Source organism: Otolemur garnettii, unplaced genomic scaffold (assembly GCF_000181295.1).
Source record: "Otolemur garnettii isolate 467f Iridium unplaced genomic scaffold, OtoGar3 scaffold00159, whole genome shotgun sequence".
Classification (NCBI taxonomy): Eukaryota; Metazoa; Chordata; class Mammalia; order Primates; family Galagidae; genus Otolemur; species Otolemur garnettii.
This window is the reverse complement of record NW_003852554.1, coordinates 807,396-822,550: the sequence shown is the minus strand read 5'-3', so window position 1 is coordinate 822,550 and position 15,155 is coordinate 807,396. Positions and strand designations below refer to the sequence as shown.

The window sequence follows — 15,155 nt, the reverse complement described above, 5'->3', positions numbered from 1 at the left end:
GAACCCGCCACCTTAGGTGTATATGGCTGGCGCCTTAGCCGCTTGAGCCACAGGCGCTGAGCCCTTATACTGGATTTAATCTTCTTGAAATGGTGGGTGGCAACCACTTGTGCAGACCTCAATGTATGGTACACAAGAAACACCTTTTTGGTAACATCATGACCTTTTTCTGCTTCTTAGGAGCACATCTAGCATCACTAGTGGCACTTTGTATGAATTCTATGACGTTATTCTAGGTTTGTGGTATCGCACTAACCTTGCCATGAAAAATACTCCAAGAACCTCCAGAGATCACTTTTTACTGTGACACAGTTTACTGGAGGGGAAAACTGCGCCTGTGGAAGCGATTAGTGTCACATGGTGTTTTAAACACATACTATGAAACACACTCACTACAATAGCAACAAGAAGTAGCTACAAAATTATGGTAGTAGTATGCAACGTACTCCAGTTAATTTTATGCAGTTATGATTTAATATTGCACCTTTACGTTTGTATTTCTCTCAACTACAAATGGCACCCTGTATCGTATGTCAATATTTGTGTGCAGAAGTTCTGATAAATTATAACTCTTATAATACATTTGTATATATTTGATGGCAGTAAGTGATAAAATAGATTAGTTTCCACATACATTTTATACATTCATGACATATTTAACTTTTTCCTACTGTTTTTCATATTTCTAGGCCACATGGTTCATCTGCAAGTATTTCAAATTGTCAAAAATCTCCAAAATATGTTTCAGTATATTTATTGAAGATAAGTGGACCTGTGCGATTCAAATCCACATTGTTCAAGCATCAGTTATGAACGTGAGCTACTATTATTGTTGTTATTAGGAAACTAGTTAGTTCCCAGTCTGCCTTGGCACACAGCCCTTCACCTACAGTTGACAGCTGGAAAGTGTTTTACCACCACAAATGACCTAAAACCGTGTTTTGTACCTGGCAGCTGCTTCTTTCTTTCCATCTTCTAGCGTCCTCCAATGAATATGATCTCCGAAACCTGGAAGGAAAGAGCCTTATAAACATTCACACAAGGAACAAGGGGCATAGACCCAAGAAAACGTGGGGTATGTTTACAAGATACCCACTAAAAAATTTTTCTTACAAATTAAAAACATTTTTTAAAGGTTTTCTTCCTTCAAGAGGTGTTCAAGTCCCAGCTCCACTCTCCTCTAGATATAAGGGGCTACAGACAGTCCCATTCCTCAAGCTTTGGTTTTCACACCAGAAAAAGTGATAACACTACCTAATTCATAGTTTTAAGGAGATTAAATTAAATAATGATGTCCATGGATGGAACTGGAAAATGTTCTTCTTAGCAAAGTATCACAAGAATGGAAGACAAAGTATCCAATGTACACAGCCCTATAATGAAACTAATTTATAGTTCTCAAATGAAAGCTGCAACTTAATTCTAGCCTAAGAATATGGAGAGGGGGTGGGGGAGGGGAGGGGAGAAGGGCATCTGGGTGGTGGGAGGGTGACTGGAAAGATCACCTATATGGTCTGTCTAACAAGGGTACAAGTGAACTTTTCTAGAACTAGAGTATAAATGTTTTAACACAATAACTAAGTAAATGACATAAAGTCTATGTTAACCAGTTTGATGAAAGTATTTCTAGGATCACTACCTTTTACTGCTTCGCCAGCACGGATTCAACGAATAAATACAGCTTCACCAAATCAGAATGAGAACTCTAATTTAAGGTCTAGAAACTTGGGTTCTTTTGTCTCCCTTTCAAAAAGAACTTTAAAAGGTATAGTTTTTACCACTGATTCCCCAGCACCATAACTACTAATGCCCATGGAACTTGGAAATCCGAAGTCCGTCTACTTTCCTAAAGAGTCACCTGCATAGCCACTTAATTTATGCCAGTTATCTGCAAAGTAAACTAAAGGCTCCTACATCAGCAGCTCTTTCCCTAAAAAATTAAAAAAACACAGAATTTACATCAGAATATCCAAGACTGGCTCGGCGCCTGTGGCTCAAGTGGCTAAAGTGCCAGCCACATACACCTAAGGTGGCGGGTTCGAATCCAGCCCGGGCCTGCTAAACAACAATGATGGCTGCAACAACAACAAAAAAAGTCAGGCGTTGTGGCGGGCACCTGTGGTCCCAGCTACTTGGGAGGCTGAGGCAGGAGACTCACTTGAGCCCAGGAGTTGGAGGTTGCTGTGAGCTGTGATGCCACAGCACTCTACCCAGGGAGACAGCTTGAAGCTCTGTCTCAAAAAAAAAAAAAAAAGAAAATCAAAGACTGTCATCTGAAAACTGCTTCAATGAGCGTAAGGTAAGGACATCAGAAAAATATTATTCACGCCCACCCCCACCCCAGCTCATGAAACCTAAATAACAAAAGGTCAAGTGGCAGAGCAGACAACCAAAACTCTGAAACAGGGAATGCTGTATCAGAGAAGTAGAATAGCATGATGGCTAAATAACCTTTGTCTCAGTCAAACAGATCTGAATTGGAATCCTTGTTCAGCCACCTACTGTTTTCACAAATGCAAAATATGTCTAACAGAAATCATCCATCCTAGACATGAACAGAACCTTCTCTGAGGAAGACAGAAGAATGGCTAACATGAAAAAATGCTCATCATCCCTAAACATCAGAGCAGTGCAAATCCAAACCACCCTGAGATATCACCTAACCCCAGTGAGAATAGTCCATATCACAAAGTCCCAAAGTTGCAGATGCTGGCAGGATTGCAAACTAACACAGCCTCTTTGAAAAGAAGTATGGAGAATCCTCAAAGAATTCAGACCTCCCATTTGATCCCACAACCCCATTACCAGGCAGGCATCTACCCAGAAGAAAAAAAAAAATCATTTTATCATAAAGACATTTGCATTAGATTGTTTGTCACAGCTTGATTTACAATCACCAAGGTGTGGAAACAATCTAAATACCCATCAATTCAGGAATGGATTAACAAACTGTGGTATACGTATAACACGGAATACTATTCAGCCATAAAATAGATGGAGACTTTACATCTTTTGTCTTAACCTGGATGGAGGTGAAACACATTCTCCTTAGTAAATTATGCCAAGAATAGAAAAGCAAGTATCCAATGTACTCAGTTCTAACATGAAGCCAGTAGACAATCTAACACATGCCCACATAAGAGAGAAACTCAATTCCGTTAAAGTTGCAGGGGGTAGGGAACAGAGGCAGGGGATTGGTGGGCTCCCACTTAATTTGCATAATATAAGGGTATATGGCACACCTCTTGGGTACGGGACACAACTACAAGAAGGACTCTACCTAACAAATGCAAATACTATAACCTAGTTGTTTGTATCCTTACATGAACCTGAAATTAAAAAAAAATAAATAAATTATCCATTCTATAGGGTTGTTTTGTGAACAGGACGCTGTGTAGAAGGTAAACACTTCACACATGTTAGTGCCAGATTTTTACTCCAGAAACTTGACAAAGTCATCCATTTCTATTTCAGCAGGAGAGCACATGAACTGCCCCTACCGACAGCTTTCTAGTTCTCTTTAACCTCTTCAGAGGAGTTTCTGCACTGAGAGGCCAGAAGAGTGTAGTGGTTAAGGAGTCTGGCTCTGGAATTTGTACTCTAGCTAGTCTACTTGCTTGATGGCTGTGTGACTCCTGTGCCTTATGTCAAGTTCTTCATCTGTGAAATGGAGATATAGGAACCATTGATAAGCCAACTCTCTAATTTAATAAATGGTCACCATGGAGGACCAGAGCTGGCTAAATGGCCTGACCAAGATTAAAATACAAGCCTTCTAATTTCTATATGGTGCTCACTCCATACTACTGTGCTTCCACTTTTTTAAGAAAACCAGTGGGGAATCATTCAGTCTCTTCTCTTTGCAAACCCCCAGGCCATCTTCCAGAAAGAGCCAAAGGTACTTAACATCTGAGAAGAAATCCCTCTCATCATGATCTTTAGGAATCACTGCCTTAGGTAGCACTTTTCTGGGAAGTAGGTGGGTGGGGTATGATCTATACCCAAGAGATATATAAAAGTTTGAAGTATTATTAATTTTCTTTCAGAAATAATTAAATATTTTCTTTTTTTTCTTTGTGACAGAGTCTAACTTTGTCACTCCCAGTAGCGTGCCATGGTGTCACAGCTCACAGCAACCTCTAACTGTTGGGCTCAAGTGATTCTCTTGCCTCAGCCTCCCTAGTAACTGGGACTACAGGGGCCCACCACAACACGTGGCTATTTTTAGAGATGGAGTCTTGCTCTAGCTTAGGCTGGTCTATAACTCTGGTCTATAACTCATCAGCTCAAGTGATCTGTCCACCTCAGCCTCCCGAAGTGCTGGGATTACAGGTGTGAGCCACTGCACCTGGCTAATTAAATATTTTGCCATGGGAGGAAATAATATCAGTTAGCATTTACTAAATACTTTCTAAGCATGTGACACAATATGAAGTATCTTTTTTTTATTCACAACCCAGCTCCCCTGCCCTAAACTGCCTTTTAAAACATGTTCCTACAGTTGCCTGGTATTCCTCTGCACAAAGTACATATCAGGCTGTCCTGTAATTGCCAGCTTACTTGTCTTGATATTTCACCAAACTTCAGGCTGAAAAAGGACAACAATCACAACTCACAATGATCATGTTTATCATTCATTTCTTCTTTCAACAAATATTCCTGATCATGAACATGATAGAAATAATCCTGGGTCCCTGTGGGAGACATACTTTTCTTACAGCAATGTGACCTCAGCATACCTTCCATTAGGGGTTCGGGTGTTAAATGTCCTTGCCCTTGAACCTGCCCCGACATAGTTGAGTGCAAATGATGCTATGTAACTTGTAAGGCTAGATGATAAAAATGCCATGCATTTCCACCTGATTTCTTATGCCACTCACTCTTGGAATCCAGCTGCCCTACTATGAAGATGCCCACAGTAGCCCCTGGAGACATATCACATGGAATAATAACTAGCAGTGGCGCCAGATGTCATAGACTAAGCCTTCCCACTGTGCCTTATTCAAATTCCTGACCCATGGAATTGTGAGCAAAATAAAATGATTTCTTTATGCCACAAGATTTGGGGGTGAAACCACACAGAATTTAATGTCTAACAAGGAGTAAAGATAATAAATACCTGACTCCAAGATACAGCCTATATATAACATGTAACACATAACTGAAATAAATTATTTGTTGAGTGTTTGAAGTAGTTACATAGTATTATTAGGCCCATTTTGCAGATGAGCAACTGGGGTTTCCAGAAGTTAAGAAACTTGCCCCAGCTTTGCTGGTCAGTGGCATAACAAATTAAAACTCAGAACTAAACCAACATTCCCAACACTACACTCTTCTATTCCCCTCAGCACTTAACAATTTTACTCTTAAGTACACAATAGTCAGTTTTATAATGGTATCATCAGTATTAAAAACATTCTGGAATGGCAGGGCATGGTGGCTTAGGCCTGTAATTCTAACACTTTGAGAGGCCAAGACAGGAGGACTGCCTGAGGCCAGGAGTTCAACACCAGCCTAGGCAACATAGTAGGACCTCATCTCTTTAAAAAAAAAAAAAAAATTAAAATAAATAATTAATTAAAAAACATTCAGGCCCAGTAAGATTCATCATGCAATTTCACCACTGAGATGGAAATCCATATATCACCTTCTCAGATAAGCTTTTCTTGACCTTCCTAACCCAAGTGATGCCAGCTCCCTCATCCTCCCCAGCCTTTCTATTTCTTATTCCAGCATAGTCATTTTCTTCCCAGGACTTACCCTTTACTTAAACTGCCATTTTTTTTCTTTTAAAGAGACAAGAGTCTCACTTTCTCGCCCTCAATAGAGTGCTATAAAATCACAGCTCAGAGCAACCTCCAGCTCTTGAGCTTAGGCGATTCTCTTGCCTCAGCCTCCCGAGTAGCCCGAACTACAGGCACCTGCCACAGTGCCTGGCTATTTTTTTGTTGCAGTTTGGCCAGGGCTGGGTTCGAACCCGCCACCCTCAGTATATGGGGCCAGCACCCTACTCACTGAGCCACAAGCACCACCCGAAACTGCCATGTTTATTAATTTGTTCTTGAGTTTACTTTGTCTCTCTAACTTGACTATAAACTCCATGAGAGCAGGGACCTTGTCTATCCTGTTCATAGCTATATCCCTGGAGCCTAGAACAGTGCCTGAAATATGGTAAGTAATCAAAATTATTTACCGCATAATTGTATTCAGGCACCCTGAATGCCTATCCAATATCATAGATGCAAATAAGGAGGATAAGAGAGAGAGAGAGAGAGAAAAAAAAAAAGCCCAGCACGACTACAGAAGAATCATTCTATATAGTAAGGCAAGTAAGAAAGAAAAAACAAAAGGTTGGGATCCATGCTACATCTCAAATACTCTAAATTCACAGACAATTAAATCCAACTTTCAACTAAGAAAGAGCTGGTGAAGAGAAAGATGTTAAGAGTTAAAATGAAGATGTAGGCAATGGATGGGGTTAGGGGTCACGCATTCTAACCTCCATTCATAACCACTGGTCACTCACTCCTCAAAAAACTTCAGTTTCTTCAGACACAGTAGCTGAACCGCAACAAGGACACTTGTTGGAGACCCTCTAATAGCAGAGCCTTCATCTGGCCATTTCTTATGTACCAGATACTCCTCCAGAAGCAAGGAGGGAGCAGTAATAGCTCTTCAAGGAAGAGGAGAGGAGAGGAACCTTCAGACCCAGGGCAGGAGTCTCTGCATATGCTGAACTTCAACGGCCCTATTTCTCCCAGGAGGGAAGGTGACTGTTCCTGAAGACCTACCACATGTTGGGCACTGTGCTGCGCTCTCAAAAACATGTTTTTCCTAATTTACAGGCCATTCCTGCCCCCAACCCAATAATTTAAAGAGGACTCAAGTACGACTTTCCCCTTCTCACATTCCCCAGACCCAGTACCTCCCCTACCCCCAAGAAATCTAAAAATCTAGGAGCGACTAGGCAAGATAAAAAGAAATCTGGAGTGGCCCAAGAGATAGAACAGGAGGGGGAAACGGTGTTAGGGCAAGACAAGGGTTTATACTGGGCTGGGGCCCAGAAAGAGTAAAGATTAAGATAAGAACGCGGTCTGACCCCTTCCAAGCCCACTATGTCCATCAGAAGAGATGACGAGCAGCAGGAAACTGAAGCCCAGCAAACAGGTGGCCCCGAGTCGAGGCTGCAGCTCCATGGTAGTAGGCGCGCCGGGCCACTGGGCTGAGCGGACACAGGGCCGGAGTCCTAGAAGGTCCGCACCGCTCCCCAAGCGCGGCTCAACCCAACTCCTCGCGTTCCCAGAATTTTTTTTTTTTTTTCCCCAAACTCTGAAGGAAGTGATGTTAGACGGATGTGGGTGGTGCCTCCGGAGTCCGGTTTGGGATGGAGCTAGTTTAAAGGTGCAGATCACGTAGAAGGGTACAGGAGTTGGTTTCAAGCGCGAGTTGGTCTTACCCGATCCTGGACGTCCAGGTCCCGGAAATAAACAGGAAAAGATGAACCAAAGGAGTGGGGGCGGGGGAGAGGCTCGTGAAAACCGTTGCTGGCGGTGTCCCCCTCCCACTGTAGCTCCTCCCACCGAGAACCGCTGCTCTTAATATTCAAATGTAAATTATTGATTGGTGAGGTTAGCCTCTCGCAACAGAGGTTGTCCCATTGGCCTTGGATTCTCCTTACCCCTGCACAAATAAAATAGACTGGACAACTGAATTTAATTGTTAGATCCCTGCTCAGGTCTCCGAGGAAAACTGGAAAACCTGTGGTGCACTGTCTGGTGCCTTGGAAGCATGCCCTTTCCTACTGGAAAAGAAGCGCAGGACCTTATTTTCCTTGCAACTGCAATACTTCCACTTACAGAGATAATGCAGCCAACTGATGCAAGCTCCGAGAAAAGCAAACTTAAGGCCTCTTTTGCAAAACTGACCTAGATGGATTTAGGACACCAGGACGTGAAGCACCGCAGGCATTTAAATGGTAAAGCCTCTTATGGTTAAATCTATTTTTCTTGTAGGTTGTTTCTTCCCACTTTTTCCCCTCTGCTGTACAACAAACAGATCAAAATTTTCCATCTTCCTCCTGGTACTAGTACAGTCCTATAGTGCGCACATTGAAAAGGCAGCCGAACAAAAGCACACACCCCTCTTACTAGATTTCCTACAAATTATAGGCACTGACACAATGGAACGCTCGGGAGACTACAAGCTCCAGGATGCAGCGCGGCCACCTATACCTGCCATCAATAGACACTGAGGGGTGCGCAGAGCAGGCTGGGCTTTGTAGTTCGAGTATACGCTCCCGGGATAGGCCCTCTGGCGAGGGAGAGGCGGGGCTGGCTTGTCACGTGGGTACCGCTCCCGCCGCCGCCGCCGCCGTCTTTCTCTGTCTGGTCTGAGGCAGCCATCTTGCTCTTGCCGCGTGCTGGTGTTGGAGGACCCTCCCGCTTCAGGTGAGACCCCCGGCAGTCCCGCCACTCCACGGCCATAGGCCGCTGCGCACGGTCTCCCCCCGCCCTCTTCTGCCAACACCTGCCAACCGCTCGGGCTGCCACTTCCGCCGTGGCGCGGCGAGTGGGGGCGGAGGCGGCTGGCTTGGCCTGTCGGTTACCGGCGGCGCAGCTGGGGGTCGGCACCTGAGGGAAGGTCCCCAGCACCACCGCCCCCTGTGGGGGGCGAGCGGGCCCGGGCTGTCGCCGCCCGGATCCAGGCCCAGGAGGCGGCGGGCCCCCCTCCTCTGTCCCGTTACTCGTTATTCGCGGCAGTGTCGTCAGCTTTTGAGCTTTGTACAGCCTGTGTGTTGTCATCTCATTGGAGCCTCCCGCTCCACAGATAGGGAAACTGAGGTTAGCACCCCGAGCCTTGGGGACCCAACTGCGTTGCAGTGCTCTTCACCTTGTAATGGCAATATTGGTTGACAAGTGTGCCTCCCTTTTGAGACACTGCCTTCCAAACCCCTCACGCTGCCTGATGTTTGCCCGACAGGCACAGTGTTTGTTACACCGCTAGTGAATGGCGGTTTCCACTTCCGTTCCCACGTTGTTTTCACTTTAGCATAGCCGTCGGGTCTACCACCGGGAGTGGTAACAATAGTTGCCAGTTATTGAGTATCTTCCGTGAGCCGTACTCAATCTAGTTTCTAACCCTCAGAACAACCCTGTGAAGTATGGGGTGTTGAGTCTTTTTGTTAGTTTAGGAGGACTACAAATTCAGAGAAGTAAAGTATCTTTCTGACGCCTTAAGTGGTCTTTCTGATTCCAAAGTCTGTGCTTTTCTTAGAGAAACCCTGCATAAAATACAAAGTCGGGACTAAAGGTTGAAATTACTCTGGGCTCTGTGTAAACATTATGGATTTGAAAATGCCATGCTTGTAATTTAGGCACTATAAATTAACTTCTTTATTTACACCCTTTATTACGTCTTCGAGAAGAACTTAATCAAGTGGCTTTAGGAAGTTACTTCTCCCTTTTGAGCCTAGAAAGGGATTTCTCCCTTCTGGGTCCTCGTTTCCTAATCTATTAAACTGGGAAAGAGATGACCGTTTTGTTTATAATATATACCTTGCAACTGCTAGTAAGTATCGAGATGGCCTCATATTAAAACAAATGATGGGTACAATACAGTAGAGATTGACTGACGAACAGAGAATTAAACCAGGTGATCTTTGAGGTCTACTCCCCATGCTAAGCTTGACCTTTCTTCTTTCATAGAATGAGTCCAATCCTCTTTCCTACTTGAATTGCACACACCCCACCTTGCTAGCAAGGAAAAGACCACACTTCTTCCTCCCCTACTGCCTTCAGCTTCCAACCTCCCTAAAATCCTTTTTCTCTGAAATACTACTTGTTCCCAAGATTTCTCAATTCTGTTGTCCTCAACACCTGGAATGGAATCTGTTCTTTCATCCATACATTGATTAAAGAGCTAATTTAATCCTTTCTTTTTGTTCAAACAAGTCAGGACTCTTTATGTCTTGATTTGTCGGCCTCCCTCTCTTCTCTTGGGGATTGTTACTTCAAAAAGCAGAAGTCCAAAGGGACTCCCTGTGTCTAGTTTTAGTATTTTCACTTAACTCCCTTAAGCCCCATTTTTGTAAGGACTTCCTTAAGCTCTTACCCTCTCCCCAACACACACACCTCTATGGCAGGACATTCTTAAGCTCTTCAGTAATTCACCACACCTTCTTGGCCATATTCCTTTGAGAAAAGTGAATATTGGTCCTTTTCCGTGGGTGTTTGTGTATAGAGATTGGGAATTACATCAGCAAATTTAAGCCTGTGGCAGAGCTAAGATTGACACGCACCTAAGACTTCGTGTTTTGGACTCTAAACACACATCCTCCTATAAAGTGTTTTTAGCTGCTTGAGCACAGTGATACAGTGCTGAGCAGAGAATGAGGAATCACAAATTCTAAATGTTACTTGGAAACTGGCCTTATTTAGCTTGAAGAAGAAATAATGCAGGTCAATGCTGGAATACAGTGTCAGAGTGCAAAATGGTTAGTAATTATATAGTCTTTGATTCTGTTTTTTTCATCTCTCAAATGAAGAAAACAATATTTTTTATCTGGATGATTATGCATGGGTCAGAGAATTGGCCAGAGAAGGTTTGATAATAGCCTAGGAGTTCATTCCCTCCCTACTTCCCTTCTCAGTCATGATTTGTTGATCCACAGAACAAGTAAAACAAGACTTTTAAGTTGGCTTTTATTTGTTTATATATGTAGCCTGGAATGTTACGACCCATTCTAAACTTGAGAACTTTTCTTCTTTAGGAATTTCCCTGACCACAGTAGGATTCAAGACTTTATAATGTTAGAGTCTTCAAAATCAAGATTAGCTTTAAAAAGCTTATTTTAAGTCTTCCCCTTTCTTTCTCCTCAAAAAGTATTAATGTAGCAGAGATATGTTTTTGTTAAATTGTGCAGTGAAGCATTTTATCCTGTATGTGAGAATATCTTGGAAAATGTGACATACTATATCAGGGCAAAGTATTATGTGAACTGTGGAGAGACTGCAGAAGAGCCTAATTTTGGAAATCTGGTTCTCTTTCCCTATTATTAAGACACCATCTGACCTTGAATAGAGGACGAGAATACCTGATATCTTGACAGCTAGACAGCCTACTGTTGAATTGCTTCTTTGTTCAGTTTTTTTTTTCTTTTTGTTATCTTTGTGGTTTATAAGAAATATAAAATGTGATTTGAGAGAAATAAACTGCTTGAAGATGTTGCTAATAACATTTGGTAACAGCTCTCTGCTATAAAAATCTTTGGAGGGAAAAATTGGCTTGAATACAGATTTCGTAATTGGTTAGGTTTAACTGAATGCCAAAAGATGGAATTATCTTTAAGGAGGGATCCTCAAATAGTTGATTTTGAATCCCATTCTATTTTCTGTTTGTGTATTTGACTCCCTCATGGCATTTTATTTTGATTTTTTTAATATATGGTTTATGAAGCTAGAAAAAGCTATTAATATTTATAAAGAGTATAGGCAGTATAAATATGATCATGATGTCGATGCATACTGCAAGCTCAGTGAACCAGAAGGTACTGTTTGCATAAACAGTTTTTTTAATTTTGGTAAAACAGTGACTTTAACAAATCTATTTTTCCCCCCCTAGATTTACCAACAGCATGAATCAAGAAAAGTTAGCCAAACTTCAGGCTCAGGTCCGGATAGGGGGCAAGGTGAGTGTGGCATAAGAAAAATTGATAGGAGAATGTATGGTTACCAGATAGTATTATTTTGGATTTGTGGTCATTGAAAGTCTAAAATCTTCTCAATAATCAAAATCAAACCACATTCCAATTTGAAAAATAATTTGTCTAGATCTAAAATAGGTAACTAGAAGACTTTTCTCTCTGATAGTACAATGGAAATAGCCACGGTTGTTTGAATCCTAACTCTTAACATCTGCTAGTTGTGTGACATGAACAAGTTACCCAACCTTGTTAAGCTTCCATTTTCTTATTTGCAAAAGAGAAATAATCCTACATAAGATGCTCCTAAAGATTAGGGTAATATTTATAAAATGCCTAACATGGTGTCTGGCACAAAGTAGGTGCTTAATAAATGATAGCTGTCATTGCGTTAGACTCACCTGTAAGGCATACCAAATGTTAAGATTACCTATTCATAAATGAATGTACCTACTTACGCAGTTAGGTTTATAAGATGTTTAACTGGAGATGATCAAGCTGTTTGTACATTTTGTTCATTGCCAGGGTTTGAATTCGGGTTTCCTGAATTCCTCCCATGTTGGTGAATATGAACATGAGATTTCTTATTCTGTGTACTTTAACACCTAATGAAGAGCTAATACTGAACATCAAAAATCTTTGATTCTCTTCAGCTGTAGCCCCAAACTCAAGGAGAATATTCTATCCTTATCTCTGCCCAATATAATCTTTGCAAAAGGGAAAGAGAGAACAGTACTTAACCTGGAGTTGAGGAGAGGGTAGATAGGACACTACTTTATGTTGTACACCCCACTGATAACCACAGCCATACACAAGAGAAGGAAGGGAAGAAGTGACTAGTATTTTCTCATTCTTTCATAGTGATACAGTTATATGACTCTGGAGTCACATTAACCCACTCATGTAACACAGTAGTCACATTGTAGCATCAAGTGTGATGTAATGTACCAATGCAAACACTGGGGATATTCAAGAACAAGGAAATATACCTGAAGGAGCTTGATGCAATATATCACTATTATATATTTTAAACCAGTGGTTGGTGCATTCATTTAGTGCAGGCATCGTCCAGCTATGGCCTATGGGCCACATGCAACCTGCCAAGGACATTTATCTGGCCCGCCAGGTGTTTTTGCCACCACTGCCTGTCCTGCTTAGCAGCCGACTTGTCCCAGGGCCCACAGTCCGGCCCTCCAACAGTCTGAGGGACAGTGAACTGGCCCCCTGTTTAAAAAGTTTTAAGGACCCCTGATAGCAGTTCTTTGAGCACAAGTCAAGGTCTCCGGCTCTTGACATAGCTCTACTCGGAATTGAGACATCTTCACAGTGTGATAATGAAGTACAAGGTGTCCTTATCATTAGGCAGATAGGTGAGACATTTCCTAAAGGTGGAATTGTCATTCCCACACATGCAAAAGCTCATAAGGTGCTGAGATAGCTCGTACTTAATGGGATGGCTTGTTGTTAGAGTACATAATGGGTATAGAATGGCAGGAAATTAACCAGGTAGTTTGGGGTTCCATCATAGTTTTATATGCCATACTAAGGAGCTTGTGATTTTATCCTTATAGGCATAGGCAATGGGCAGCTCTTGAAGGATTTTAAGAAGGAAATGAGAGCCATTTTAGAAAGGTAACTTCTGGCATTGTGGAAAAATGGAATGAAATAGAAGTTTAATGTAGAGAACAATTGATAGGTTGTTGCTTTATATGTGGGACACAAATTTAGGGATTGAGATTGACATGGTTTAATGCCTGATGGGCTATAGAGGATGAAAAGCGTGGAGAAGAGTCCTGGATGACCCCCAGATTTCTGGTACCAGCAGCTATAAAACTTAGGAAATAGAGAAAAAATAGATAGGTAGACTGAAAAGCTTTTAGGCATGAAGAATTTTTGAGATGCTTGAAGATCGTTGGGAGTTGTATCCAGCAAACGGCTGAGTTATCCCTGAGTCAGGAATGCTTCACAAATAAATGACCATGTGTGCAAATAGTTAACCTTCAGCACAGCCTCTGCTGCCAGGCTCTCTTCACTCCCAGTAGAATTGCTGAGATGAAAGCCCCTGCCTCCCTTCTATAAGGCTCATTCCCTTAGTTCTACTTCAGGAGCTGCCCAGAGCTCCTGGGTAGAAACCACCATTTCTTTCTTCTTACTCCTACCAGTTTCAGAAAGATTTAATCCTCAAGAGTTTAGGCTGCTTTTGGTAGTGTTTCAGCTCTGTTTTATGTTACATTTTTATAAATTGTTTCAGAAATTTAATCCATTCTTTTAAATAGTTTTTCAATGGGAATACATATTTAGAGTTTCAAAGGATTAATTTGGAAATGAACTTTTTAATCTCAGTAAATAACAATAATTTTCAACCTATTTGCTCAGGCCAAAATTCTAAGCATCGTCTTAGATTCCTCTTTTCCTGCATCCCACATTTAATTTGTCAATGAGTTATATTGTCTCTTGTTAAGAATCTCACCTAAACTCTCTCCATCTCCACTGTCACAGCCCTCATCTCTGACAGGACTGCATTTCCACATAGCAGCCTCAGTCGTAAACACATCAGATCAAGTCACTCCCTTGCTCAAGACCTTCAATTGCTTCTTATTGCAATTAAAATAAAATCCAACTCCTGCCCTTGGTATTCTAGGCTACGTGATCTGGCCCCTTGCCTATTTTTCTGATTTCATTTTCTTCCTTTCCCATTGTTCACTGTGTTCTAGCCATACTGGCTCACTTCTGTGTCTAGAAAGACAAGTTCAATCTTTCTTTATTCTGCTTGGATCTCTCTTCCCTTGGTTGTGGGTCTCAACCTTGTTAAAGGGCCTTCCTTGGACATTCTAATAAAGTAATGCTTTGCTCCTAACTAGTCACTTGCTGTGTTTTGTTTTTGTTTTCTTTCTTTTTTTGCATTTTTTTGGGGGGGCCAGCGCCGGGTTTGAACCCACTACTTCTAGTATATGGGGCCAGCACCCTACTCCTTTGAGCCACAGGTGCCACCCTGTTTTTGTTTTCTTAGTAGTATTTATCCCATTTGAAATTATTTAATTTGTTTATGTTTGTTGACTTCTTCCTCTGACTATAATGTTAATGTATGTTCCTTAAAGTACGAACTTGATCGTATTCATTCCTGGATGAATTCAGACTCTAGAACACATATTAGGCAATTCCTTCTCAATTATATGATAATTCCCCAAATTTCATAATATCTTTGGATTTTATTGGCAGGGGGTGTTAGGTACTGTAAGAAAACATTCTTGTAATGTTTGAAAATTGTTACAAAGTACACTAAATAGTTTCAAACTTATAAATTATGTTTTATTAGCAAGCAGTATTTTGTGTTATAGTGATAAAGGCCGGATGATAGATAAGAAAAAGAATCAACTAGAACTGACCTTCAAAAGTCTGGGTTAGGCTGACAGTCACAACTTCTGAGTCATCTTACTAGTCATTACTTGTTTATAGT

General features: G+C 41.7%; 1 protein-coding gene across 1 annotated transcript in view; it reads right to left on the bottom strand.

The window, feature by feature from the left end:
• The window catches only part of TXNDC12 (thioredoxin domain containing 12), a 24,300-nt gene extending 16,825 nt beyond the window's left edge, over positions 1–7,475 (bottom strand). The window contains exons 1-2 of the mRNA XM_003799924.2: positions 7,100–7,475; positions 948–1,008 (exon numbers count right to left, since the gene is read on the bottom strand). Coding sequence (XP_003799972.1) covers positions 948–1,008; positions 7,100–7,196 — 158 coding nt within the window. The 5' untranslated portion in view covers positions 7,197–7,475. The remainder of the gene's footprint in view (positions 1–947; positions 1,009–7,099) is intronic.
• Between the last annotated feature and the right edge of the window lie 7,680 nt (positions 7,476–15,155).